Consider the following 24,631-nt stretch of genomic DNA (forward strand, 5'->3'; position numbering starts at 1 on the left):
CAGCAGGTGCATCAGTCTGAGCGCCTCTGCTAAGAAATCATGAAACGTGAAACCAGGATTGTAGGAAAAGTCATGGTTGGGTTTATTTCAACAAACATATTACATTACATTTGAAGAAACACAAAACATACATTTCACTTTTTGTTTGAATCAGACTTCTCTGTAACGTTAGCTTATCAGGTCTCAGCACGAGAGCTTTGTGTTTGCTGCTCAGTTAAACTGACACAATCTGATTTTTTTAAAAAGGTCCAAAAAGAATTCAGAAATCTTTGTTCCTTCTTCTTTGTTTAAGAGGACGCACACTGTTTTGGAAATGAAGTCTGTGTGTGTGTTTCTGGCTGTCAGGATGCTGATTTATACGTCTTTGTCTGATTTAAACATCGGTGATGAACATGAACGCGAAATAAACCCAGATCAGTAACAAGCAGAGAGAGGAGAGTCTGGGGGAACACGACGAGCGCGCCGACATGTCATCGAGATGAAGCAACAAGCTTTCACGCTGCATCGCTGTTCAGATATAAAAGAAGCAAATCTGGATTATTTCGTTCGCTAGAGCTTCACAGCAAACTGGACAGGAGATGATCGAGGATGCAGGCTCACGAGAAAAATGAAACAGGAATATTCACGGAGTGAAGCTGCTGTTCTTCACTCTTACTTAGCTTCAGCTGCAGATGGAAAAGTCCTAGAACCACCGTGAGGGCGCTAATGTGATTTTAGCGGCAGTTGTGACTTTGGCTTCCAACGAAATTCAAGATAAACCCTCCAAAGGTTTAGTGATGTCACGTGTACGTGACGTGCATACTGACACATTTTGGTTCGAACTCGTTCTCCATTTCGCTCCGGTTATTAATGAGACAGACTGAGATGCGCAGCTTCTCCTACAGTTAAAAAAAGGTACATATCATTACTATCATACACTAAATGTTAACGTGGACCTATTCTTCTTCTCTTTAGTTTCTGTCGTATGTTTCCATGTTTATATTAAAAAACCGAGACACTCAAACGTCACGTAGAAGGACCCCGATGATGCGTTCAGGTGCTTCCCCCAGACTGTTCGCTCTTTGGTTGCTTTCTCTCCTTCGCTTCATTCGTGACACACACATAAACACACTCATTCAGACTGGACTTTCTCAGCTGGCGTTCAGACTACAGTTAAAGTGGGTTCAGAGAAGCTGTGTGTGTACTCGTTTTAATGGTGTGTGTGGGGTTGTGTTAACAGTCCCTCTGCAGCTCTCAGACCTGAATGTGCATCAGAACTTGTTTACGATGAGTCTGGAAGTCTTCAGGCACCGTGTCTGGAATAAAGAAGGAAATGAGCAGAAAGTTCATCAGTTGTCAGAGTCAGCAGGTTGTACTTCCTGCAGATACCGACTGAAAAGTGGACACAAGTCTTTAAGCCCTGATCTCATTGGGATTTTTTTTAGTTCTGCAGACATGAGAGGTAAAATGAATAGGAAGGACGATGGGTTATTAAATATTAATGCATGTGAGCTTCTAATTGTGCATAATTTTGGGCCTTTCCTCTGAGTATTTCATTTCAGGAACAAACACCAGCTCCACCATCTTGGACTGCAGGGGGCTCTGCAGACTCTGAGCTCAGCGGAGCAGAACTGGACTGCACATGGTCAGGTTCTGGTTAGAGCGGGTCAGCGTGGATCTCCTGAGCCAGTGTTGCCCCTCAGCCTGCTTGTAGATGAAACTATGGCATCAATTTGAAAATCTTAAAGACATCTTTATGGAGTTATCAGTGTGTTCACAAACCTTTCAGAAAACTTGACCTCTGGACTAGTAGATGCATGGTAACAATTTGAAAATCCTACGTTGACTCGTTCTCTAGTTATCGTATTTACCAACTAGGATGTGCACCCTTTCTGTAGATCCAAGGAGTGCTGACAGTATTCAGTCAGCCTTTTACGGCCGAGGGGTAAAAATGATAGCAGGAGGATTGTTTAGATTAATAATATTTTTAAAAGTTCAAAAAAGCTTCTAAAATTCCAAAATACTGGTTCCTCCTCAATTATCACATTTACAAGCTTTTCAGAAAACTTGACCCCCAACCTTGAGGTCGAGGTGACTGAGATTTTCAGTAGACATCAGCAGGGAGACGACAACATTCATCAGCCTTTTACGGCCAAAAGTAAAAACCCTGCCTCACTACAGATTAGCCAATCTCCCATTCAAGATCATCTTCCTTCCTCTGGGCCAGTACAGAGGTGCACTGCACTTGTACTGGTGTAACTGTGATATGCGCTGGACCTGTGCGTCAAAACAGTGATCCTTTAACAAGTGTTCACTTTGTGGATGAAGTCACAACGAGCCAAATGGGACAACAGCTCCAAGTGGTGAGCAAAGACTAAGTTGGTGTAACAGCAGGGAAATAAAAAGTGTTCACATTTCACAGATTTTCACAACTCCATGAATCATCAAACTCTTGGGTCAGTCCTCACCAGGTTCCTGACAAGGTGCCTCTGTACTTGGGAACTGTGGACTCTTGAGCTGAAAACTGCTTGGTGGCAGCTGCAGATCCAGCTCTCATCAGTCGTGATGATCCTTGAAACAACGCTAGGATCCCTTCAGGACAGAAGCTGGTGTTTGCATGTTTGTGGTCAGAACGAGCTTCCAGGAAGTCATCCAGCCATGCGAGAAGATGATCTTGGATCAGTGGTATTTAAATCAGGCAAGGTTTTGGGATTTTATGGGCTTGTTTTAAGAACTTCTTGTATGTTCGGGAAAAACTGAAAAGTCTGAAGGTGAATCGGTGTCACTGGTAACACAATCGTCCACTTCAACACGGCAGTGACATATTAGCACCGTAAAAGGCTTATCAAAATATTCCAGGACTCCCCAGAAACAAATAAAACGACAAAATAATGCCAAGCAGGGTCGGCGGTCCTACCATTGCATCTGTAGCGCAGGTTGGACCAGATGATGTTTTCCTGGGAGAAGCAGAAGACACCGAGCCGTCCTCCTCTCATGGTGGTGTCGACCACAACGCCAGAGTCTGCCACCACGCGTGTCCCTTCAAACAGCTTTACCCTAAAACCACAGGAACACGGCGATGCTCCAGGTTAGAAGCCAATCATTCCTATGGATGAATACTAGCATCAGGCATCAGGCGAGCAAATAAATGATTCTCGGGTAAATGATCGGTAAGGATTGTAAATCCAGCAGCTTCAGAGATGAAAATGCAAACACTCCAGAAGATAACTGCTGTGATGTTTGGAGACAGAAGTTTCCTAAAGATAAACATGAACTCTGGAACGCTCCGAGGCAGAACCCGAACCCAAGCTTGAAATACAAGCCTGTTAGAAACCAAACATTGCTTGGGATAAATAATAGATCGGACTGGGAATTACGTGGATAGAGTGTATGAAGTAGGATGAAAACCTAATTTTCACATAATGTCTGTAATAAATAAGTAAACGGTTTTTTTCTCATTTTCTGAATATTTGTGCCACATTTGGACAAATCATCAGACGTACTAAGTTTTAATGAAACGATGCAAACAGATTGGAGGTAAAACCTTCATTTCTGCACTCTTTATTTTCAGTCACATGTCCAAACTGCACAGAAAGTCTCAGCAGCAGCTCTGAAGTACTGAGCTGAAAAATGCAAAGACAGAGTGCGAACAACCTGGGACTCTCTCTCTTTAACGACTCTCTGAAGAGACTTTCTGAAAACCTCCTCCTCCTCCTGCCTCGCTGCCTTTATTTCTTTGCTTTTCTCTTTCTCCTCCTGACCGGCTGAAGAATGTGAATCCAGACCTTTTTTTAATCTGCTGCCATTTCCAAAAACGTAAACGTTTTGAGAATCGTGACACTCACTGGAAGAACCAGAATCCGATCATTTATCCTTCAGTGAGCGTTGCAACACTGTAACATTTAATATCAATCAATCTAATATATACAAATGTATTACAGAAATAAAACAGCACGGAGGAAGAGTGTAACTTTGAGTCGATCTGCGTCAGGCTCACTTTTCGGTAACGTGACTCGAGGTCTTATCAACGACTGATTTAGCACTTCGAGTGGGTACAGTAGATATTTTACGGGATAAAGTTTTTCAGTGTGTCGCCGTCTCTCCGTATGATCTGCATATCAATGGCCTCGGAGGTGGATTCTTGCCAGGGCTTTGGTCGTCATGGAGACGAGTACAATGGAGTACCGGGGGGCCCCGAAGCCACAAAGAAGTTTCAGAGGGTGAAGAATGCAGTAAAGAGAAAAGAAAGAAAGAGACAGAAAATAGATGAGCGTGAGGGACACAGCTGCAGGCTGAGGGAGTACTACAGAGTACTGCAGTATCTGCACTTAGTATATATAATAAATTTGTGCTACAACATGAGTACTCACTGTTACAGAGTACTGTAGTATCTGCACAAGTGAAGATCTTTTAACAAAGCTGCAAGGTGTGAGTACAACAGAGTATATCGAGGCTACTGCAGTATTTGTTCTACAGATTATTCATATCTTTACTACAGCAGAATATATACTGCAGGCTTTAGTACTACACTAAAAAACAGAGTTAAAACCACAGAGCGAGAGTACTACATAGTACTCAAGTTCCAGTCCTGCACTCTGCATGTGCTATGGAGTACATCCAAATAAGAGTGTAGTACAGGATACTGTCACACTGCAGTATTTAAGATACTTTAGTCAGACCTCCCTGAGGGTCTGCCTGTGCTCTCACCTGATGTATCCCACCTGCGGTCGGTGGCTGAGCTGCCAGCGGTAGGACGTTTTGTCCATCCAGCCGGTGTTTCGCGGGTCCTTCCAGAGCAGCTTCACCTCTCCAGATGTATCTCCCGTGTGCCACAAGGCATTCCTCAGGAACTCACCTGGTCCGGTCCGAGACTTTACCGCCTGCAGGATGAACACAGGGAGAAAGTTCAGGGGGTGCAACGTCCTGAATGAGACAACTGAACTCTTCAAGAATGACCAGCAGGCATTACAACCTGCCAACACATGATGCAATACTGGTTTCTGCTGATTAAATGTGCATTAAAGGACAGTAGAAGAGAGTAGAAACCTTGAGCTGCAGTGCGGGCTGGGCCATGGCTCTGAAAGGTATGGATTGCCAGTAAGCCTGCTCTGTCTGTTTCCACATCACCACATAGAAGCTGGATGAATCCTGGTAGCCAAAGATGAAGCCAGCGTAGTCGTCGTCCGTAACCGTGTTGACGTGGAACGTTCCCTCGAAGTCAACGCCATTAAATGCCGTGTAGCCTGCAGACAAACGGAGGAGGTGATGATCTGCTCGAGGACCAGAGGACAGCTGTGAATTCTCCACTTTAAAGTGGAACTCGTACCTACGGCTAAACCAGGATCGCTGTTCATCGTCTGGACAATCTCCATACCCTGATGAAAGAGCATCGAGATCACACAGGCAGTTATTGTTTATAGCCTGAGACAAATATGGTAGTAGAGTCCAGCTGGTGCTGGAAATGAGCAAAATAGGCACCCTTGTTGTGCTTCCAGTCCACCAGAAAGAAACGTTAGTATCAGTTACATCTTCTTGTTAATGCTTTTACCGACTGTTTAACACCAATGGACAAGCAATTATACACATTTTCTAGTAAAGAACAGGTGGAGAAACAGTTGTACTTGATAACCAGCCATATTCACATAAGACTACCAAAGTTACCTGATTCAGCACCACCCAGTTGGGGTCAATCTGTGCGTCACCCTCCGGGTCCAGGATGACAGTCTGATAGGCTCTGAAGTCTGTCAGAGTGACCTCGGCACTCTCCGGGCACACATCGAACAAATCCATCACAGCGTCGTTATCAAAGTCGTTCTCACAGACATCTCCGATACCGTTCACTGCAGACGGACACGATGGAGCGGTTTAAATCTAGACCTTCGCAGGATTTCTATGAATAAAGTTACTTCTCTGTGCAGACGACACAGTTATATTTACTGCCAGAAAAACACAGTTCACAGCTTTGCTACTGTTGACCTGTACATTCAAAATTCACTGAGGGTAATACCAACATTAGAAACACTTTGATGGCAAATACAACAAAACAACATGAATGTAGCTCCAACAAAAGACTTGTGGTAAACGCATCAGGGAACTTGGGCCACATCTGAATGCAGACATTACTACACCGATATGTAACCAGGATGTTAAAATCCTTGGAAACTAAAAGTATACATTTTATAATAAACTATTCAGTAAGAATATAAAAGTAATAATCACACAGAAAATGTAAACTTCAAGAGGTTAATTGTAACTAACCCGAGTCTAATTTTCTATCATATTTTCTGCTCTTTAAAAAAGAATAAATGGATGGTACACAGCAGCAGGTTCTGGTTGTTTAGCCTTTGTAGGCTTTTATATGATTGTTACCATCTGAGTCTTTCTGATTGGGGTTAACGATCAGTCTGCAGTTGTCGTAGTCATCGAGGATGCCGTCGTTGTCATCGTCGTGGTCGCAGTCATCTCCCAGGCCGTCGTTATCGGAGTCCAGCTGGGAGCTGTTGGGGATGTCTGGACAGTTGTCTCTGCTGTCCTGGTGACCGTCGCCGTCCCTACAGATGTTAAATAAGCGACCGTGTTTCGCCTTTAATGAGCAGGTTTCTGTTTTTAGAATTACTGTCCATTTTTAAACATGGAACTGTGTGCCCACTAAAGCCTGGCTATGAAAGTGAGTCAGTCTCCATAGACTTCAATATTTTCTTCTAATTAGAGGTGTGGCCAATTTTAGTGACACAGCTGGCTTGTAGCTCGAGGCTGTCATAAGACATAAGACTGATATACTGTATTCCTACCCTTAAATGTATGTTAATAAAACATACTTACATTTATCAGAAACAGCCTGTTTGACAGGAATTGAAACTAATTGAAAATAAAAATGAAATCACTTCAAACAAAGACATTTTCATTTTTTAATCTACAGTGTAATTTAGATCCAAAGTAATCCCATTTATTCCCAATTTCATTTACCTTACAATATAAAGCCCCCTCCCTGAGCAGATGGCCCCGCCCCTCCCTGAGCCTGGTTCTGTCGGAGGTTTCTTCCTGTTAAAAGGGAGTTTTTCCTTCCCACTGTCACCAAAGTGCTGCTCATAGGGGGTCATATGATTGTTGGGTTTTTCTCTGTATGTATTATTGTACGGTCTACTGTACAATATAAAGCGCCTTGAGGCGACTTTTGTTGTGATTTGGCGCTGAATAAATAAAATAACATTGAATGGATCCCATGAAAACTCAACTGCAACTAGAAAACAAGTTTACATCATTTTTTAATTTTCCTTGCATTTTTAAATGTTTTATGGCATCAAAAAATAGAAAACTAAAATAGATCTGTGTGTGTGTGTGTGTGTTCCTGTCTAGCTATCTTTGTGAGGACTGAAATCTGCATTCTACTATACTTGTGAGGACACACTCACCGGTCCTCACAAGTTTGAAGGCGTTTTTGAGGCTCAAAATGAGGTTTTAGTGTCAGGGTTACAATTAGGTTATGGTTAGGCATTCATTTTTAATGGTTAGGGTTAAGGTAAGGGGCTAGGGAAACCATTATGTCAATGAAGGTCCTCACTAAGATAGCTGAAGGGGGTTTTGTGTGTGTGTGTGTGTGTGTGCGTGCGTGCGTGCGTGCGTGCGTGCGTGCGTGTGTGTGTGTGTGTGTGTTTTCCAAACATACGTGTCCAGGTTGGTGTCGCAAACGTCTCCGACCAGGTCGTTGTCTACATCAGTCTGAAGAAGAAAGAAGACAGACTGTAACCTCTGACCTTTCTGCTATTGCTAGTTACAAACACAAAACAGTTGTTACTGAGTTATTTGTGCACACCGTGTTACACTGTCTCTGTTTACTGCTGAAACGCACAGAAATGCTGTTTTTACATCGAGCTGTTATTCATCAGCCGCCTCAGTTGTGAGTTGTTGGTGTGACCTTTTAATTCTTTTGACTTTCTCACAACTAAAAAAGTCACAACAACAACAAAGATGCAATACGCAAATACTTTTCAAAACATTTCTCAGCATTAACATTTAGTGTTTTTTGTTTGCGATTTTTATTAAAACAAATTTAAATTCCATGTGTGATTATTTATGTCCAATAAAACGTAGCGTGCCACAGGGCCTGAGTGTTTGTACCTGCATTGGGTTGCTGAGCTCAGGACAGCTGTCGCAGGCGTCTCCGACTCCATCTCTGTCTCTGTCTGTCTGCATCGGGTTCGGTACCTTTGGACAGTTATCCAGAACGTTGGGAATACCTGGACACAAAGCCATTCACCAGTCTTGTTTAATGGTTATAAATGGCATTCATGCAGCACTGTGGCTTCACCAGTTTGCATGTTTTTGTAAATAAACAGCCTTAAAGACAAACTTCTAGAGCTTAATTTGCTTCACAGCTCTTGTAGTTCCTGTTCTTTGTCTCTAGAGGGCAATATAGAGTCACGTGTCTCCTGCGAGGTCTGATGGCGGTTTCTAACCGTCTCCGTCGATATCCTGGTCGCAGGCGTCTCCCTGTCCGTTGTTGTCTGTGTCTTTCTGGTCGCTGTTGGGGACGTTGGGACAGTTATCACAGGCATCTCCGAATGAGTCGCTGTCCGAGTTCTGCTGGTCTTTGTTAGGAACCAAACGACAGTTATCCTGAAGGCCAGAGGACATGTCACATGACCACATCACAGCCACGACAGCCACTGACAGACACATTCGCGGTCTCTAACCTCCACGTTTTTGATGCCGTCCCCGTCAGCGTCCTCATCACACTGGTCTCCGATCCCGTCGTTATCGGCGTCCTCTTGGCCAGAGTTTGGTGTAAACACACAGTTGTCCTGGTGGACAAAGACAGCAGGTAACACACACACATACATCACAGTCCAAATTACTTTTTAGAGTTTAATTACTAAATTAATCAAATGACCTATTATCAGTCAACAACAGCTGATCGCATGTGACACGATACAGTGATAGTGTCATATGTCTGACCTGTTTGCAGTGTTTGTCGTTGTCCATGCAGGGCAGAGGGCGGTCGGGATACCCGTCAATGTCCGTGTCCATACCGCACGTGTTCCCGTTGCCGGCCCAGCCCACATTACACTGGAAACACACACGTGACAAAACAGGATCATCCAGGTGATTCTCTGGTCTGTTTACATGAAACTGCAAATATATCTGAAAAACTAAGTACAAAGGCGTAAAACTTCTTATTGTAAAGACAACATTACGGTGGACGTCCACCGTACTTTATTAGCTGTTAATGGTTTGTCTGACCTTTTCCAACTTCAGATGAACCACCGCCTCATTTACTGACAATGTGTGCACCAGGAGGATGATTATATGCTCTAAATGTTGAGAACTTTGTGACAGCTCAGGACAGACTTGAGGCAATACGACCTTATCGGTGCTATCATAAAACCGAAGCTTTTCTTTCTGTTTAACTAAATCAAAAAGGTTAATTAACGCTTCTGCATTTTTCATTAGTTTTTATTTTCAACCCTAATCATGAGTGGGTTTGTTTTAACTCGTTATATCCATAATTTTGTAATCTATGTCGTATTGACAGAGGAATATTTAAGACGAAGCGGTATTAAAACACAGTATCAAAAAAAGATCCACCATTGAACAAGTTTGACCAAATTAAAAACACTAAACCCAAAGAAACGTCACGTATATATGTGTTGGTTTTCATTTTTTCTGGTCACTTTTCATAAAGCACTACTCCAAAATGCCACTAGAGGGCGGTGTGGATTAGTTTACATTGAGCTGAGCTCAGTGAGCTGTGAAGCGTGATGACAGTTAGTAGTAAACAATGCAGATGTAGTCGACTGTTTGGAAGTTTTTTAGGTTTGGTGTCATTGCTCCTCTGAGGAGCATCATGTTCATAAAGGTAATTTGTGTGGAAACATGGATCGTTACATGACAGTTACATAAACTCGAAACAATCAGGTCTGATGTCCTCACCCTGCAGGCAACCTCTCCGTTCCTCTCCATGGCACAGTGGGCGTTGATGTCACAGGGGTTAAAGGTCAGTGCAGCACAGGACTTCCTAGGGAAGCATCCTGATGTTTGGTTACCGAGAAAACCAGGTTTACAGCCTCCACATTTGTACGAGCCCTGAGGAGAGAGAGAAATATAACGTAGCAGTTACAGCTGGATCTCCACCAGAGGGCGCTGTTTCTCAGCTAAAGCCCCTTTTCCAGTAGTAGCTACTCGGATCGAGTCGCCACGGCTTGCCACTGCTCGACTCGGATCGACTGGTTTTCCATTACAATCGAGTACCACCTGATGTGTGTGGTCATCGTCATAGCAACATGGCAGAGCATCCCGTGACAAAATTAGTATGCAACATCCAGTTAACAATATACCTGCTGCTCGGTCTGCGGCTTTTCGTCAAAATCGGGAACACGGCATTGTTTCTGTAGCTGCTTCTCTCGTTGTCGGGTTTCAAAAATGGCAGTTTTGATTTTCCTGAACGAGACGCTCTCATGACTCATCGAGTGACGCCACTAAGCAGCCAATTGCACACAGTCTGATGATGTCACCTTTTAGTACCTGCTCGGATCACTTGGAACTCCAGTTGAGCAGGTACTAATTTATTAGCTGGTACCAGGTACTATGACTATGGAAAACTGTGGCAAGTCCATCCGAATAGGTACTAATGGAAAAGGGGCTGAAGAGAACAACGTGCAAGTAAATTTATGTTCTCGGCAAAGACATCACAGGAATTTTTATCTGTGTGAAGAGAACAGAGATGTGAACTCACCACAGTGTTGACGCACACAGAGTTTGGCACGCAGGCGTCAGGTAGATCAACACATTCATCAATGTCCACACAGTCCTGAGAAACAGATTCAGGTTTTCAGAACACTTTTCTCTGCAGACACGTTGGCTCATCATGCAGGAAAAGCACAGGTCGAACTGTTTTTCCACTTATGTGAAGCACGGCCAGAGTGCTGCTCACTGTCGGGGCTCATTTACAGGGACACCTGATGTACTTGTTAAAAACAAGTTTAAAAAACTACAAAAATGCTCTCTCTCTCTCTCTCTCTCTCTCTCTCTCTCTCTCTCTATCTATCTATCTATCTATCTAGATAGATAGATAGATAGATAGATAGATAGATAGATAGATAGATAGATAGATAGATATGAGTACGCACACAGTGGTCATTTACAGTGAATTTTGCCATATGTACTCAAACTTTCTATTTTTTTCTATTGTTTCCGTTTATTCTTTTCTCCAAAAGTTATTTTTAATTGTTTCCAGCTGCATTTTCCTTTTATAAACACATCCAGCGCTCGGGCTGTAAAACAGTGTGAAGTCTGGATACAGCAGACATGCTGACACAAAACTGTATCCACCCATAAAGGTACAGTGAAAGAGAGAAAACAAGCACACCTTTGTGTGTGTGTGTGTGTGTGTGTGTGTGTGTGTGTGTGTGTGTGTGTGTGTGTGTGTGTGTGTGTGTAAGAGAGAGAGAGTGACCCCGGGACAGAGAAATAAATCCAGAGTTGAAGTTAAAAAAAAAAGAGTTAAACTGAGTGCCAGTGGAAAATTAAAAATAAGTGCAGTCTATTGCCTGACCTGTTTGTGCGTCTTAGCGTAGTCCAGTCCAGTTCCTGACAGTGGCGCCCCCCACAGGCCTGGAGGACATGGCTGACAGCTGAACCCCCCAGCTGTGTTCACACAGGCTTGGGGAGAGAAACATGGCTGCACATCGCACTAAGACAGAGAAGACGGGTGTTACTGAAACACACATCTGGCTTTACAAACATATACCGTGTGTAGTTGTGCTTATTCTAAAGTGACAGCTTCTTCTTTTCCTTCTTTTCCGTATTATGTATGTACTATTCCAGTGATCAATGTTCAAATAATGAGGTCAGTTTATGCGAAAGCCAAAAGCCAAGGATTCATTTTTTCTACTCCTACATCTGTATGATGTCAGTAAGTGAGGATATCCCTAATATGGTCATCTGCCTGCTGTTTGTGAAGGGCAGCCAATCAGAAAAGATTTGATTCAAAGAAGGAGGAGTTAAAACAGTACGGTCTGAGAATAAAAACACAGAGCTGGAAATAGGCCGAGCACACCCCCAATGTGCAGTACTGGCATTGTTGTCTGTTGAAGTGTAGTTGCATTGTTACCTCATCAATGTCCCTGCAGTGTGTCCCATTGCCAGTGGTTCCAGGTGGACAGGGACCACAGGTGTATCCAGGGTAGTGCAGACTCTCCATGCAGGACACGCCTTTGTGACAAGGGTTAGGAAAGCAGCGGGAACGAGGCTCATGGAAACCTGCGACAGAGACGCTGAAAGTCAGAGCTTCCTCGCATTTCAAACTCAAACTACGAGGAGGACAAAGAGCACCGCCAACTCACCGCAAACCTGACACTCCAGGATGGTGTTCCTGATCAGAGACATCTCCTTCACCTGCGGACCATGACAACACACCAATAAGCTTTTCAGGTTATGCCACTTCTCTCCCTTTACCTCACTGTATTTGTGTGTATTTAAATTTATACATCTCACTCTTGGTGAACTGAGAGCTGAGCATAAAAGAAAGGTCCTCAGTTTACTGGTTGAGCTACGTCCCAACCCTCACCTGTGGTTATGAGCTCTGGGTAGTGACTGCAAACTGAGATCAGGGATATGTCACACAGTGGAAATTTGGTTGTATTGCAAGTTTTTAGTTTGTTATTTGACATTGTTTTAATCCACTGTGTACTGGCTGCGCATGGGATAAATTAGTTGATCATGGATGTAAAGATGGATGGATGGACGGACAGATGGTTGGATGGATGGATGGGTGGATGGACGGACAGATGGTTGGATGGATGGATGGATTGACAGATGGTTGGATGGATGGATGGATGGATGGATGGGTGGATGGACGGACAGATGGTTGGATGGATGGATGGATGGATGGATGGATGGATGGATGGATGGATGGATGGATGGACGGACAGATGGTTGGATGGATGGATGGATGGATGGATGGATGGATGGATGGATGGACGGACAGATGGATGGATGGACGGACAGATGGTTGGATGGATGGATGGATGGATGGATGGATGGATGGACGGACGGACAGATGGATGGATGGATGGATGGACAGATGGATGGATGGATGGATGGGTGGATGGACGGACAGATGGTTGGATGGATGGATGGATTGACAGATGGTTGGATGGATGGATGGATGGATGGATGGATGGATGGATGGATGGACAGATGGTTGGATGGATGGATGGATGGATGGATGGATGGATGGACGGACAGATGGATGGATGGACGGACAGATGGTTGGATGGATGGATGGATGGACGGACAGATGGATGGATGGACGGACAGATGGTTGGATGGATGGATGGATGGATGGATGGATGGACAGATGGATGGATGGACGGACAGATGGTTGGATGGATGGATGGATGGGTGGATGGACGGACAGATGGTTGGATGGATGGATGGGTGGATGGACGGACAGATGGTTGGATGGATGGATGGATTGACAGATGGTTGGATGGATGGATGGATGGATGGGTGGATGGACGGACAGATGGTTGGATGGATGGATGGATGGATGGATGGATGGATGGACGGACAGATGGTTGGATGGATGGATGGATGGACGGACAGATGGATGGATGGATGGATGGACAGATGGACGGACGGACGGACGGACGGACGGATGGATGGATGGATGGATGGTTGGATGGATGGATGGATGGATGGATGGACGGACGGACAGATGGATGGATGGATGGATGGACAGATGGACGGACGGACGGACGGACGGATGGATGGATGGACAGATGGACGGACGGACGGACGGATGGATGGATGTACTCCCTGAAACATGAAAGTCTACCAACAGAAGACTTTTTCTCACCTGTCTGTCTGCCTCACCTGTTCTCTGATGTCCTGTCGCAGCTCTCCCAGGATCTGATTAAAGATAATGAGCTGGCCAATCAGAGCCTTGGTGTGGTCACCTGACAGGAAACGTATAGTCAGTGATCAGAAATCAGCTCAAATGTGATTATTGGTTTTGATTATTTGCATAAAAAAAAGCAAATCTCACCCAGGATGGAGTTCACCTCGCCGCTCACTGGAAGAGAAAGAATTCATCACTGTTTATTAATGTCACACAGGGTATAATTGATTACAGTTAGAAAATGATCAGCTGGAGTGTAAAGCTGCAGGAGAAACCAGCTCTCTCTGAAGGTCTGAGTGCAGAGAGCCACACTGAGTGAGATCTCAGTGAGCTGACCTGAGTTATAGGATGACGAGTCTCCTTGGAACGGGCAGTCAGTCAGAGATCCAGCTTTAGCAACGCTGCCCCCTAAAGCCATCATGAGGGACACCAAAGCCCCCTGAAACAAAGAAGAAGAGAAAGTGTGGAACAGAGCAAGAACTGTGAGGGAACCGTTCCCTTCATTTATCAAAATGTGTTCCTCACTCTCACGTTGAAGCTCAGACGCAGTTAAACTGGCAGAGGGCTGTAATTAGCACGCCCTTTAATTGGGTTTTTTCCTCATGTGAAGTGCAGACACTGACGAATGTTCCACTGGCGGTGCTGCCCATCACTGCTTTATTCACTCTCCTCTGTGCTCGTCCCCGTGCTGGCTCATGCACAAAGGCCCTTTCAGATGGGATTTATTTCTCTGAGGGAGGTGGAGTGATTTTAATATTACCTGCCCCACTTAGTGATTTTAATCCAGAGTTTATGCGACTCATTTTTCACCCCCTCTTTCACAAATAATTACCTCCTGCTTTTTCAGCAAACTGGCTGCTCGTCAGGTAATTTAAACCCTGTTCTTCTACTTCACAGTAAAAGTCTCATCTGTATTTCCACAGCCTGAAGCAGTGTCTTCAAAAATCCAGTTTAGTCCAACCAGCAGTTACCCCTGACACATCCTTCTATTTCAAAAACACTCATAATATTTCCTTAATCACTGAACAGATCGTTAATTTTCTGCTGCTCCAACCTGGAGTCGGGCGTAAGTCTTCTGCCCGTGTCTAATCTCCACCATCTCCACCTCTCTGGGCAGGGGAACCAGCGGCGGCAGGCCCTGGCTGGAGTCAGCCAGTCGGCAGTCAACATACAGCTCCATGTTGATGTTGTTACGCTGCAGGCCACCGACTCTCAGGATGATGGAGTGAGTCCGTCCATCAGCCAGGTTAGCGTTCTGCATGTTCACGGTGTGGACCTTCCCGTCAGCTTTGACGTAACGAACCAGGACTGAAGAACCAGAAGAACATGGACGGTAGAACAAAAGATAGTAAAAGAAAGGAGAGGAGAGAGAAGTCGCAGTTGGAGCAGAAATAGATGGAGTAGAAGAAGAGGAGAAAAAAATGAACAGTTTGACGTTTGGTTTAAATGCATCATGATCACAAACACGGCACTGTTCTCAGGTATTTTATAGACTTACATATAAAGCATAGCTCTGTTTTTATAGGGTTTATATTAAGATAACGCAGAGCCGCTGGTTAGAGATTATAGATGACCACCTTGTAATTTGCAGTTTGATCTAACAGTGGCAGTATTAAGTCATTGCAACAACACCTATAATTAGACACAATAATGATACAGAAGTATCATGAAGGTTTAGTGTTAAGCGGCATTTTCTGTCACATGTCAGAGAACCAAGTCGGCCAGATTTTATTTTCATATATTACCTGCTGTAGTGCCATTTGTGGCAGCATTTTGAGTTGCTATATGTCAATACAGCCATTATATCCCAGATGTTAATAATATGTTTGCATTAAGTCCATAGTAACTACATAAATTACAAAACAAAGTGCAATAAACTAGGTTTATATTTAGTTGCATGAAATATTTTCCAAACACTGGAAATTTATTTTGAGTGTCTTTACATTTTTGAGATGCACCAATTTTTATAAACTGCAGGAAAAATGAAAATAAATAATTTGTGAACATTTTGCAAAAAAAAGCATCAAAATAAACTATTTCCAACAACAGTGCAGTTTAAGTCCTGAGCCTCCAACAAAATGACACAGACAGGCCAACATGACTCACAAACACCAGCAAACCTTCGAAAGGCCCCGCAGGGAAAAACTATGTTTCCCGCAAAAATGACATCACTTCCGGTTTTGGCAAGTGAGGGCGGTCGTGCGATAGCTTACGCTGACGTTTATTCCAACGTTGATCGGCTCGGCAAAGCGTGTTTCTCGATTATAATGTTTTTGTTGTTTCCAGCGCTTTTTATGCGGTTTTTAAAAAAAGACATTTCTGGAAGGAAACTGTGACCTGAGATAAGCTGAATGCGTGTTGCTTAAGTACGCTCCTCCGGTTTCATATGCAAAAAAATTAATTATTGCGCTAGCTTATGTGGCTGCAATTCTAACGGGATTTAGAAATAGTTACACAAATGGGCTTTAACCTCCTGGACATCACATTTTGGGTTATTTAGACCAAAAAACTCAATTTTGCTCTACAAGGGCCTGATATCCACTTACAAGAACATTATCCTGCTACTGTTCTATCAAATATTTTAAATGAATATCCTCATATGTGGCTCTTAATAAGGTAAAAATCTGGTAATTCTTTGTTTTTACATTCATCAGGTCCCAATCAGCCCAAATATCAAAGAGAAATTAAAAATGCTGCTGTGGGAGAGTTCGGGTCTCAGGAGGTTATAGAGGACAGCTCTGCAGATGAGAACAAACCTGAGAGATGTTGATGAAAGAAAAATAGAACTCATCGATATTAGACTGCAGTACTGAGCAAATATTAATCCAGTCTTTAACTCCTATCTGTCTTCTACACAGAAAGTGTTACTAAGATACAAATAAGAAAGTTATTTATGAGGGTCAACAGGAGGAAATCATCCACAGCTTACTCATAAAGACAGGAACTGCCCATGCTCTAATTTCTAAATGCTTTTGTTTGAAAGTGTTTTGTAGGCGATCAGGGCAACGGTTCCGTGGATGAGAAAATGGAAGAAGCATAACGGAAAAAATTAAAAAGAATAAACAGTCTGAAGGAGCGGATGGCTGGCAGCTCGCAGCAGCAGGAAGAAGGAGCTCTGCTGACCAATAAAAACATGAGAAGCACCAAGAAAATAAAACTACCAGGATAAAATAACTGTGGTGGCGTAAAGATAAAAGTTATAGTTGTATCTTATTTCTCTGTCCCACAGAGCTGCGCTCAGTTCAACATAAATTACTGTCACCAGAGAACCCAGTGCAGATTCATCCGCTGCTGGAAATAGTCCCATTATTGGCCTATTTTCAAGGCGAGGAGGCTCTCTGGAAAATTTGTGTGGATCATATTCAGACTAAAGCATTTTGAGACAGCTAAATCACGAGGTCAAAGGTCGGCCTAAGCCAAAACACAAACACAGAGTAGTTTATGAAACATGGAGTCTGATTACAGCAATCATGTAGTTAGAGCAGCTGCAGGCTGAACTCGCAGTCTGTCATTATCAGGATGAAGAAGATTATAAAACGACAACAGAACCAGATTCCTGTGCCGGCCCGGCGGAGACCAGCTGATCAGACCAGACTGCACCCGCCCAGCACAGAGCCACGTGAACGTCATTCAGAGCTGAACCATCAGAGCGCAGTGTTCAGTTTCAGCTTCATTAAACATCATTGAGCTCGGCGTGACTACCAGCTCTGTAATCAGCCACCGTCTCAGTTCTGCAGGACTCAGAGTTTCCACAGATCTTCAGTCTGTCAGGCTCAGCTGTGTGTTTGATGTGGCAGACATGCGTGGAGTCTGCAGGTTAAATGTGTCACTCAGTGGAAACGTCACATCTTAGTGTCTGCATCTTTACAGCCCATGTGCTCCTGGACCAGCTGATGTATTTTATTTGCCACTTGTGGGAAAACTACATCAGAATGTATCAATAGGTTCATATTTGATTTTTTGACAACAGATTTTTCCTCCATGTCTAACTGTCAGTGGACAATCTGTGAGAAATTTCTGCTGTTCAACCTTTATGACAGGTAAGAAGGAGACGCTGCACCTCGAGTGGACGTAGATGGTGACGTAGTCCTGAAGTTATATACATTTTCATCTATAGCAAAGACAAGAGGGCGTGCAAGAGACTGATGTCACAAACTGAAACCTGAGAGAGCGGCCTGTGCAGAACCAGAAATTCCAATACATTCAATTCAATTTTATTCACACAGTGCCAGATCACAAAGTCGCCTCAAGGTGCTTTATATTGTAAGGTAGACCCTACAATAACATACAGGGAAAACCCAACAATCATATGACCCCCTGTGAGCAGCACTTTGGCGACAGTGGGAAGGAAAAACTCCCTTTTAACAGGAAGAAACCTCCAGCAGAACCAGGCTCAGGGAGGGGCGGGGCCATCTGCTGTGATTGGTTGGTGTGAGAGAAGGAAGACAGGATGAAGACATGCTGTGGAAGAAACAGATGAACAAACAAGTGTGACGGAAAACTCTGTGCCCTTTCTGATGAGCTGTTTAGGTCAGAGTCTGACTCTGGGGAACTCCAGGCCTCGAGAGCCGGTGTCCTGCAGCTTTTAATATCACCCTGGGCCAACACACCTGAATTACATGATTAGTTCACTACCAGGCCTCCGGAGGACTTCAAGACATGTTGAGGAGGTCATTTAGCCGTTTAAATCAGCTGTGTTGGATCAAGGGCACATCTAAAACCTGCAGGACACCGGCCCCCGAGGCCTGGAGTTCCCCACCCCTGGAGCACAGGAAATTAAAGTGTAGTTTAACCTGTGGAATATTAAAGACTGCTTTTGTCCCCAGATTGTTCAGTGTCTCTCTGGTGAGTGGAGTGTGCAGGATGATTGGTGGAAACGGTGTGAATAACTCTAACAAGCCTGTCATAACGGTTTTTACTTCCTCCATCATCATCATCAGCTGAATGATTTTAATGAAACATCTTCAACAACAACTAAAACCTTTGCAGTGACCATCACACCTCCTGAAGAACCCCACAGAGTCTCGGGATTCCTCAGTGATCTGTGGAACCTCCTTACTGCTCCACGGTACGGTGCATTACTCTCCAGGGCCCCGTGGGTTCAAAGGTAAAATAAAACGTTTCTGTCAGATGTCACAGAAACACTGTGGACCAGCTGCTAAGCTAAAGACGCCACATTTCCTTCCTTTCTTTCCTTGTCCTGAACCTGCTACGTCGACCCTCTTGGTGAGGTGTTTCCTCTCAGTGAAGTATTCGAACCGCAGCCTTCATGCTTTCATGGAAAGCTTTTACAGCTCTGCTGTTTCATTTCAACAAAATCCATCCTGACACTTTTGGGATCTGTGGAAAGTTTAAGATTTCCAGCAGAGTTTAAAATAAAGAGGATTTGGATGGTGTTTGGATCAGAGCTGGAGTCAGATGAGGGTGAGCTGCTACACGTCCACCAACCTTTGTTGATCTTCCCCATGATGGCGACCTCCAGGTACTTCCTGTTGTCCTGCTTGCTGTAGATGCCCAGCAGAACTCCTCCGAGCTTTGCCGGCAGCCTGAACGTGGACACCACGTAGATGTCACTGAGTGCGCTCAGACCACCAGACAGCTTCTCCACCGCTGCAACGCTCTGCTTCGAGTCCTGCAGACCCAACACGTCGATCACTGAGGAGCAGGAAAGAGTGCACACAAGTGTTTCGTTAACACGAGAGTCCGTTAGCTCAGAAACCTCAAAGAGAAAAAAGCTGAACTGGTTTTTGACTCCTGTTCAGATTTCATCAGAGACACCGTGAGACAAATCTGACACTCAAAGGACTCACACAGGAATCGAACCACTGCCCCAAACAGCCAATCAACGGCCAAACTGGAAATTAGAAATCATGTTGTAGTGACAGCTGTGGACAAAGACCCACCGTGTGATCGCAGAGATATCTCTGTACTGATTATCTTAGCAAAGATGCAGAGAAGAATCCTGTTTTACTTTCTCGTCACTACTAATTAATCCACATGTCACAGAAATGTAACTTGTATAAAAAGATAACCAACAACAACAACCATAAGTAAAGAATGACACAATAAAAACATCTGGTTATAACAGGCATCAAAACTAAGAAATAAAGCGATGAGGGAATTCGCTCATTTCCAGATGTTTTCGATTTGTTGAGAAAGTCGTCAAATAGAAGAACTTTTTTCTTTTTATTACATTCAACACCAGGGCAGATGTTTGGCAAGTCTCTTTTGTTTTGATCGTCGACAACATGAAACGCGTTAGGTTTTGGTCTCAGTTTCAGAACCTTTACATACAATCAGCACACTTTTAACATCTGGAAAAGTGCCGGGCGGCGTCAGGTCGATGCCAAAGCCTGGCAGCATATTTTAAGACGTTCTGTGGTGACGTAGAAACAGATACTGCCTCGAAATGATTGATGCTAAGGCTGAAAGTTCAACACTAAAAATCATAAACTCTGTGATCGCCTGCTGAGCTGTCCAAGGTACACGCCGCCTCTCTCTCCAGCCAGCTGGGATCAGCTCCTGCCCTCAGGACGCTCTCCAGAATAAAGCAGACATAACTGAAGGATAAATGGAAATCATTTAGAAAGATGTAGGAGACCCACCGTCGCCCCCATTTTCCTTAAAGACCATCTTTATTGGTTTCTTCTTCATTTTTTTTATTAGAATCATATGAGGATCTGAGCATCTAACAGCTAATATCTGACTTTCTTGTGACCTTTGCACGTTTAAATTAGACTCCAAGTCACAACAATACTGAGTTAAAGCTTCCTTTTTAACATCTGAAACTTCCTGCAATCACTCAACTGCTCAGACTGCAAAACGAGGCAACAGATGCATTTCTGCACCTCAGCTGGATTTGTACAGACGCATGAAGGTGGTTTACATCTCCCCTCTTGTTCTCACTGGGTGTCTCTAATTGTTGCTCCTCCCACTGTGGATTTAACAGTGATGATTTCAAACACACCAGAAAATTCTGGGCGAGGATCACATGAGTCAGAGCGGCTGCTGCGGTTTAATGTCACCGAGACAAATAGATGAGATTCCTCTGGGAGCTAAAATATTGTCTGAACATCGCAAAGGATGCAAGAATATTGTTCTTTAATACTTGACTCAAAGAAAAAACCTCGCCTGATCTAAGATAAATGGAACCTGTGTTCCATGAATGCTCTTTCGAGACAAATAAAAATACAAAAGTTAACCCGTATCCTTACACAGAATAGGCATGGTTCAGGAGTACCTAAGAAATCTCTACCCTGAGTGAGCTGCATACAAAACCGATTAGGGACCACCAATGCAGGAACACAAAAGTGAAGCTGCTCAGCAGAACGGCTCTTTCCAAGCAGCTACGGTCTGATGACAGAAGGCGAGATAGAGATCAATCAGGGCAAGGGCCGGCTTGCCTTGATTGACACTAATCAGCACACAGAGCAGAGCAGTGTGCGAGGTGCTGTCGGCTGCTGATACATGAACCGACGCAGCAAACTTCAACGTGCAGCTTCCAGGTTTTTATTGTGAAACTAAGCTACGTTGGTGAGCTCGACTCAGGAAGTTTCTGATCAGTCCATCTGCTGAACACAAACACCACAGAGGAAGAACAACACAGACAGCTGATAATCCTGCCGCCCCTCCACCCTCACACCAGCCAGGATGTCTTAGTCCAATAACAACAGATGACTCCTGATGTTTTAAAACAAACCCCAACAATCTTCAAACTGGAGACTAGTGTAGCACCTGAACCTCCGCAGAAAGAGGAGTCAGCTCCATGCAGCCCGCAGGAGGGGGCTCAGACCATAAACATCTGGCTGGAACCAGTTTAAGCTCAATTTACTGGTTTCACAAAGGTGGCTCAGTGTTAGACACAGTAACAGGTCAGAGCATCACGCAGACACAGCTGACGCTAAAACTGATCCCAGTGCAGAGGCTTTAAAACGCAGAAGAGTCGTGAAACCAGCAGGCGACCCCACAGTGGCCACGCCCACCTTTCAGTCTGCAGACTTAACACTTGGTCCTAAATAAAGTCACTCCTGCAAACGTTAAACACCTTTTCTCAGATCACTTGACTGAGTAGTTTCTTTTTGATAGTTTGTTGGTCGTTTCTTAAAAGCAACAGAATCTCTGCCTCGCCTCCAAAACCCTGTTTTCCATGTTTTAATGGTAATAAAGTATTTGTTAATAAAAATGAAAGATTTAAAGATGATCTCTGTCTGCACTGGGCTTACGTCACAGAAAATGAATCCTTAGCAGACGGGGAACCCCTTTCAAGTCCTCGCTTTTAGTCCAAATCTCTTGCAGCTGTTTTCCAGAAGATAAAATTGAAAAGATTAAAAAAAATGTTGTTGGAAACCCAGAAAGTTACTATAAACAATCCCAAAGTGGAAGAAAGCAGTGAAAGCGCTGACACACTGAGGAAGCTTTCTTCTCATCAGATTGTTTTAAACACTTGAAAAATAGGAGCAGTGATCCTGCTGATCTATAACATCTGTTCCTCTTTATTAGGCCACTGTGAAGATGGTCTCTCAGCCCAGAGTCAGCAGAGGTCCGCACCTCAGTCCTGAACTCCTTGCTCGGTTTTTATTTGGTGTCTGTGTCTGTGTCTGTGTTTCTCTTTAGTCTGAGTGAATCTGTCCTCACAAAAAAATAAAATCATTACAATTCACCCCAATATGCAGCTGCTGTGTTTTATGTAACATTCATCGGTGAGCAGCAGCTGCTGTCACTGTGGATTACACAGCATGTGCAATATGGACACCTTTTGTGTTCTTTAATGTTTTCTGTATTATTCCAAAAAGGACTTTGGAAAGTTAGGTATGATTAAAAATCTGGATCTCTAAGACCACAGACTGTATGTAGAAGATGGACATGGCTGCCATGACATCATCCACTGGTTTTGGACTCCACATTTTAAAGGTTCAGTGTTAGTGACTTAGAAACGACCTCATTCAGTTATCAGCTAGTGCTAGCTGGCTCCCTTTGCCAGCTGGCTGCATCACTATTTATTACTATAATGGACTAATAACGCACTCAGCAGGACTGGAGTCTTTAGCAGGCACTGATGTTATTATCAGACTATTATTCAGATAACTAAACGCTCCATCGTGGACGTGAGGCCTGAGGTGAGACCTTCGTCAGCTTCCACCTGCTGTTCAAACTTCCTCAGCAGCACACTTTGTTTCACAGAAACAGCATCCTGAGCCGAACACGTCCTCGGGATGTTTTAGACCATCTCACTCTGTCTCCGGGACTGGAAATCCAAACTAAAATATCCAGGTTGTGCATCCATAATCACCTTTTCACTGCCTTACTAAAATTTCTGACTTCAGGTGATCGACTGATATCTGATACAGTCTCAAGAACTTTTATTAAAGAAATAAAACATTTTAATTTGAGTAATTCATGAGTATAGATTAGTTTTTAATAGGTTTAAGAACAGAAAGGGAGATTTTACACCACCTGGTTAGAAGGTGTAATAATGAAAAGCTTATTAATACATTTAATATAAATGTAGAACACATTTACCTTTTTTCCATAAAATCGTAAGACCAACACTAAAACAGTATCAGTAATGATTTATTTGTTATTAATAAACCCGTTTGCTATGAACTCATAACCTGAAAGCTGGTCGTGCAATATTAGTAACACAAACCTGGTATTAACATTAATAAACACCATTTATTAAAGAGCAGTTTTTCAATGTATTTGCTAAGTTTGCTAAAACTGTAATATGAAAACTGGTAACGTGTAGCGTTGAAACAATATTAGTAACGTGCTCGGAGTTAATAAAATCAGCAGCTATAGTTAATGTGTCACTACGAAGTGTACTAAAGCAGTACTTCAGTGCAGTACTCGAGGATTACAACTACTTCCCATCCCGTTTTACTCGGTTTCAGTTACAGCATCAGCTGCAGGTTGGTTCGGTTCTCTGACCTTGGACGTCCGGTCCGTCCGGGACTCCCGCAGCGAGCTGAGCGCCGATGAGTGACAGCAGAACCGGGACACACCAACCCATGCTGGACCTCAAAGAACCGGCTCTGGAAACTTTAAACCGGAGATCCCGGAGGTACAGAAACCCGTGCAGGTCCCACGCGATGCTGGACTTGGGGGAACCGAAGGAGAACCCGAGGAGCTCTCCAAAGAAGGTCGGAGAAGCTGGAGAACGGAGAGGGGAGCAGGGGCAGTTTCAGCCAGGAGGAAGGAGCAAGAGGACCGAGAGAGCAGGCTGTATCCACACCGACGAACAGCAGCGGTGAGCGGTGAGGAGAGGAGCCGAAGCACCGCAGGACAAACCGAGCAACTGACGGGCGGGTTCACGAGCACAGCTGGAAACTGCTGCTGGCGCGCGCTCAAGTCGTGCGCGCGACCCGAGAGCAACAATAACAATAAAAGAAAATCAAATTAATTCAACTTTAAAAACAACAACAAAGTAAAAACAGAGAAAGGAAGTTTTTTTCATAGGTTAAAGTTTTCTTTTCTTGAAGTGAAACATCTGCACTTCACTTTTTTGGATAACAAACAGAGAAGCAGCTCGGATCAGATTACATAACAGCGAATAAGGGGTCGAGAATCAGTTTAGTGCCTGATGGCTGCAGCTGTGAGGGCAGTAAACAGATCACTCCTCCATCCATCACAGCAGGTCAGAGGTCAGGTGTCAGAGGTCAGGAGCTCTGATGTCCGTACCACCTTTGTGTTCTGGGACCCTCATTCAGTCCTGCAGGGGGCCAGCTGAGGGTCCAGGGCCAGACTGTGACACCC

General features: G+C 44.0%; 1 protein-coding gene across 1 annotated transcript; it reads right to left on the reverse strand.

Annotated features, from left to right (window-relative positions):
* Positions 1–68: 68 nt before the first annotated feature.
* thbs3a (thrombospondin 3a) lies at positions 69–24,147 on the reverse strand. The gene is made up of 23 exons (XM_085366719.1): positions 23,807–24,147; positions 19,328–19,534; positions 14,934–15,187; positions 14,216–14,318; positions 14,027–14,053; positions 13,855–13,937; positions 12,321–12,372; positions 12,089–12,237; positions 11,531–11,668; positions 10,712–10,786; positions 9,910–10,062; positions 8,935–9,045; positions 8,673–8,780; positions 8,436–8,595; positions 8,098–8,216; positions 7,646–7,698; positions 6,349–6,530; positions 5,641–5,819; positions 5,306–5,354; positions 5,026–5,222; positions 4,687–4,859; positions 2,897–3,036; positions 69–1,295 (listed from the first exon to the last, which is right to left on the reverse strand). The coding sequence occupies exons 1-23, from the start codon at positions 23,886–23,888 to the stop codon at positions 1,234–1,236; spliced, it is 2,856 nt and encodes a 951-aa protein (XP_085222845.1). The 5' UTR covers positions 23,889–24,147; the 3' UTR covers positions 69–1,233.
* Between the last annotated feature and the right edge of the window lie 484 nt (positions 24,148–24,631).

The sequence above is a fragment of the Diplotaxodon limnothrissa genome, linkage group LG11 (assembly GCF_057381915.1).
Source record: "Diplotaxodon limnothrissa isolate DT_005_m linkage group LG11, D_limnothrissa_male_GT1.1, whole genome shotgun sequence".
Taxonomy (NCBI): domain Eukaryota; kingdom Metazoa; phylum Chordata; class Actinopteri; order Cichliformes; family Cichlidae; genus Diplotaxodon; species Diplotaxodon limnothrissa.

What these genes read in the sequence shown, in the direction of transcription:
- thbs3a (XM_085366719.1), bottom strand. Translation starts at nt 23,888, where the DNA reads ATGGGTTGGTGTGTCCCGGTTCTGCTGTCACTCATCGGCGCTCAGCTC. An exon ending in AGACTTACGCCCGACTCCAG is followed by an intron (nt 14,319 to 14,933) that starts GTTGGAGCAGCA and finishes TCTTTGTTTCAG; the next exon opens with GGGGCTTTGGTGTCCCTCAT. An exon ending in ACGGCATCAAAAACGTGGAG is followed by an intron (nt 8,596 to 8,672) that starts GTTAGAGACCGC and finishes TCTGGCCTTCAG; the next exon opens with GATAACTGTCGTTTGGTTCC.